Here is a 5,314-nt window from a genome sequence, read left to right on the forward strand (position 1 = left end):
TGTATTATGTTTCTATTTGTGTTTTACACAGATTCCCAACTTTTTTTGAAAATGGAGTTGTAAAATTCTACCCAGTCCATTGCATTTCTGGCTTGTATTTTTTTTTATTAACCTCACAATTTATCATGACAAGGGACAAGTGCTATTTATGTACACAGAAGCAAGCGGCGATGGCATGTATAGGTGAAGTTAAGGCTCTGGGTCCCTTCCTTATTTCAAAATGTGTCAAGTAAATGTCTTTCTTGTGCATATTATGTGTATGTGTACATACATATCTGCATAACTTTTTCAATTAAGTGTTCATTGAACTTACTTGAAAGCCCTAGCCTGGCTAACACCAGACTAATCACAAATGAGATTAGTCTGGAAACCAGCCGTTCATTTCTCCATAGAGGAGGAGTGGTTTACGATCCTCCGGAGCCGTTTATTGGGCGCTTAGAATGTCTATCAAAAGCATGTAGGTAGCTCTTAGCCAATCAGATCAGTTATACCAGATGATGTAGTAGAGGGACAGAAATTGATGTTTGTTGTGTGTGTGTCTGTGAGAGAGTGTTGTTTGCTGCTTTGCTTCTCCAGTTCTCGCTTTCTGCAAGATTATTTATTTTCACGCTTTATTCCCCCTCATGTCATTCAGCCACACACATCCACTGATTTTATGGGCAACAAACAAGCTGCTGCGGGTCTCTCGGCGGCTCCGCTGTCCCCCGGCTCGTGGCTAGATCACTGGCGTTACGGTAGCGGGGCTATTAGCGGCGCTAGTAGCGGGGCTAGTAGCAGGGCTCAGGGCTTATTATTACCTGTAGCAACATGTACAAACCGATGGGCTTTTAATACTTGCCTCTGTGAACATCCTCTTTCACAAACAGTGCTGTATAAACTACAGCACAGTTGCAGTAAGTCATGAATGCCATTTGCCAGCACATTCAAAACAAGGCATCTGGGACAAGTTTACCTTGAGAAGTCCACACCCTTTCTAGGACTTTAGTTCCTGTACAATAAAAAAACATTTTCAACTTTCCAGTCACATTGCCATGTGGAGCTTTTCACACAGTTTGAAGAATAACAGTTTTGTGAAATACTAGACCAACAAAAGGAAAAATTAGTGCCTAACACTAACACTAAACACTAATACACGGATCTTCCCTAAATCGCACCTGATTTCCTCCCTAATTCATTGCTGTCCTTCTGTCTCTCTCACTCTCCTTATTTCCTCCCTATGTATCTCTACCTTCCTCCGTCCTCATGTTTACTCCCCCTATGACTCACCTTCTCCCCCCTACCCCTTCACCACATTTTTTAAATTTATATGTAATGCATTACATTTATTTTGTAAGAAATATATTTATTTGCATATGCCTACCAGAACTCATGTACTGCATGTGGTCGACAATTAGCTCTACTACATATCACAAACATGTCGTTAATATTGTTTGAGCAAACAGGGTGTGCCTCTTGGAAAGAGAAAGATAGATGATAGAAGATTAAATGTTATTTTAAACAGGGTGCTCATCCCTTAAAGAGTTGCCAACATTATTTGACTACAAGTATAAAAAGAATCGGTCTCTATGAGACATGCAGAACGCTTCCAGGTCTCCAAAGGTTCAAGGTAAGTCTTTGGTAGAATTTATCAATTGTATTCCATGCTCTATTTTCCATATGTGAGTTTGTCAGACAAAATTGAACCAAATCAGGTATGACTTAAAATTGCAAATGGGTAATTACAAGGCAAAAATCATAAATGTATAAAAAAGTAATAATTTTTAAGATCTGAAGATCTGAATGTGCTATGGTTGAAGAGTTTGTCAGACAATTTTATACATATTATAAAAACAAGCTTTGTGCAATTGTATTGTATAATTCAGCACAAAGCAGAAGAGAAATAGAACGTTTTGTTTTAACTGAATAAAGTGCATGCAATGTGACCAATTTAATAATCAAGTAATAATTTTATTTTCGTATTACCAATGCTTCTGTTGAATATTCCCTTTTGTGTTCTTGTGGTCATGTCACAATTTTTTCCAGATATTCTTGAAATATGACACATGATGAGAACTCTTTTCAGCATGTTGTTGGCACATCATGCTTGCTGTTCAAACATGTTGTTAATGTTGTAAAATGGTTAGGTTTACGCACCAAAATCAGTGTCTTAAGGTTAGGTACCAAAACCACTTTCCTATGGTTCGGAGGAGGGAAAAGGACAGAGTAAGGTCTAAAAAAACTTCTACACACAACTTCAGTGGTCTCCAGGATAAAGTCCTGGGTTTGTTTGTACGATTCCCCATACCTACAGCAAGCTATGTGGCAACCTATGTAGCTTTTTACATTAAATATTATGACATTTTGTGGGATAGCTATGAATTCCAGTGTATTATTTTTCATATGATCTAATTTAAACCATTCATGAGAACAGTCTGCATTCTTTTATCATGGAAAATTCAGACAAGCTTTAAATCCGTCTGCACCTCTTCCCACTCAAATGTTAAATACATCCCCAATTTAAAAAAATATTGGGATGTTGTAAAAAAAACTAAATAAAACAAACCCTAATCCATGCTAATCCTTTGTGACATATATTCAATTAAAAACTGTACAAAGACAGTAGATTTTATGTTCAATCATGTTGTATTATGTTTCTATTTGTGTTTTACACAGCTTCCCAACTTTTTTTGGAGTTGTTAAATTCAACACAGTCCATTGCAGTTCTGGCTTGTATTTTTTATTAACCTCAGAATTTATCATGACAAGGGACAAGTGCTATTTAAGGAAACAAGTGCGTGCATAAGATGGCAATGGCATGCATAGGTGAAGTTAAGGCTCTGGGTCCCTTCCTTATCTCAAAATTTGCAAGTAAATGTCTTTCTTGTGCATATTATGTGTATGTGTACATACATATTTGCATATATCTGTGAACCTGCTCCACAGGATGATGACTCCAGCTGTGGTCTTTGTCTTGTTGGCTGTTCTGGGACAGACAAGTGGCAATGCTGGTGAGATGATTTTTTTCATTTGTTCAATCAAATATTGATAATTTCCAAATTAATTCCAATTTTTAAGAAGATATGTATGCCTTTCTCAATCTATCTTCCATATCACATTTCATAACTAAACACTGCTCCAACTGGTGATTTGTGTCCGAAAGATGACTTTGAACAGAAATTCACAGTCATGTTTAATCAAAGCATTCCCTCCTAATCACATTTGGCACATCAGGACCTCTTGCTGTGACATTTTACTGCACTCAGTAGTCCAACACCTGAAACTGTGATGCACCACTACTGTTGCAGTTATAAAGAGATAGTTAGCAATGTGAATTAAAACAAAACCAGATGGTTAGGTGTATGCAAATATCATGGTTTAGGTTAAAATAAGTATGTATATTATGTACATAGGTTGAGCAAACACACTTATGTAAGTAGTCAAAGTAAATAAGTTATTGTTGACTTTTAGATTCCCACTGGAAACAAACAGCAGTCTACTGGGTGAAAGTCGTGTTTAAACCTATTCACCCCATCCTTCTCCCTTCACAGATTTTAATCACAGTAAAAGTTTGTTTTTTGGTGGCTTAGGTTATATCAAAACATGTCATACTCTTGTGCCAGTCTCAAATAATTTTAAAACCAAATATCGTAACTTTGTCCAGGTGCTAACATCGCTAGAGGTGGAAAAGTGACTCAGTCCTCCGTGGGATGGAATGGTGTCCCTGGGAGGGCCATTGATGGAAAACGTTATACCAACTATGGACAGAGATCCTGTAGCCACACAAATCATGATCAAAATCCATGGTGGAGACTGGACCTCCTGAAGACATACAAAATCATCTCTGTCACCGTCACCAACAGAAGGGATTGTTGCCACGATAGAATCAAAGGTGCTGTGATCAGCATTGGAAATTCCCCTGATGGCAATGATGGTTCCAGGTAAAACCACTGGAATTATGTTATTATATTTTAAATAAGTTGAAAGAACTTATTGAATTGCATACCTTCATAGTTTCCTGACAAAACCCCATATTTTCCACAGCAATAGCATCATCTCTGTCTTAGTAGTTGTACTGTTGAGATCTTCTGGTAACACAGTTTTTCTTTAAATTTTGTTTTCTTTTCTTTTCATTCAGATGTGCTGTTATCGCATCTTTAGGACCTGGGGCCACCAAAACATTTCAGTGTAAAGGACTGGTCGGCCGTTATGTAACCATTGTGATTCCAGGAAGAAAAGAATACCTGACACTGTGTGAGGTGGAAGTCACTGGTCAGCCGTCAGGAGACATCCCTCCAACTGGTGATTTGCACCATATAATGTCAAATAGATGGTTTTCAGCAAAGAGTCACATTAAAAGCTTGATCAAATTTACTAATTGCCTGTTCTTTGGTGGCTTAGGTCATATCAAAACATGTCATATTCTTGTGTCAGTCTCAAATCATTTTAATACCAAATATCGTACCTTTGTCCAGGTACTAATATTGCTAGAGGTGGAAAAGTGACTCAGTCCTCCGTGGGATGGAATGGTGTCCCTGAGAGGGCCATTGATGGAAAACATTATACCAACTATGGACAGAGATCATGTAGCCACACAAATCATGATCAAAATCCATGGTGGAGACTGGACCTCCTGAAGACGTATAAAATCAACTCTGTCACCGTCACCAACAGAAAGGATTGTTGCCACGATAGAATCAAAGGTGCTGAGATCCGCATTGGAAATTCCCCTGATGGCAATGATGGTTCCAGGTAAAACCACTGGAATTATCTTATTATATTTTAAATAAGTTGAAAGAACTTATTGAATTGCATACCTTCATAGTTTCCTGACAAAACCCCATATTTTCCACAGCAAAAGCATCATCTCTGTCTTAGTAGTTGTACTGTTGAGATCTTCTGGTAACACAGTTTTTCTTTAAATTTTCTTTTCTTTTCTTTTTATTCAGATGTGCTGTTATCGCATCTTTAGGACCTGGGGCCACCAAAACATTTCAGTGTAAAGGACTGGTCGGCCGTTATGTAACCATTGTGATTCCAGGAAGAAAAGAATACCTGACACTGTGTGAGGTGGAAGTCACTGGGATAGAATCAGATGAATCAGATGATTCCAATGAAAATGCCTGTGGCTGAGACAAAAACACCTTCACTCATGTCCACTAAAGCTTATCTATGCATTTTCTTCTTTTTTTTCCTTTAATAGAATGCTTATGGGTATGGTCACTGACCTTTATAGTAAAGTTTAATTGATGTCCATTTAACAAACTGCTAGGCCACTCTCTGCAAGGTATGTTGTTGCTTTACAGTACCAGATTTTAATGTAAATCATACCTGAACA

At 37.8% G+C, this 5,314-nt stretch overlaps 1 protein-coding gene across 1 annotated transcript; it reads left to right on the forward strand.

Moving 5' to 3' along the window:
- Nucleotides 1–1,572: 1,572 nt before the first annotated feature.
- On the forward strand, nucleotides 1,573–5,109 carry LOC131976757 (uncharacterized). The gene is made up of 5 exons (XM_059339910.1): nucleotides 1,573–1,606; nucleotides 3,641–3,917; nucleotides 4,115–4,278; nucleotides 4,452–4,728; nucleotides 4,926–5,109. The coding sequence occupies exons 1-5, from the start codon at nucleotides 1,573–1,575 to the stop codon at nucleotides 5,107–5,109; spliced, it is 936 nt and encodes a 311-aa protein (XP_059195893.1).
- The last annotated feature ends 205 nt before the right edge of the window (nucleotides 5,110–5,314 follow it).

This window comes from Centropristis striata, chromosome 8 (assembly GCF_030273125.1).
Source record: "Centropristis striata isolate RG_2023a ecotype Rhode Island chromosome 8, C.striata_1.0, whole genome shotgun sequence".
Lineage (NCBI taxonomy): Eukaryota > Metazoa > Chordata > Actinopteri > Perciformes > Serranidae > Centropristis > Centropristis striata.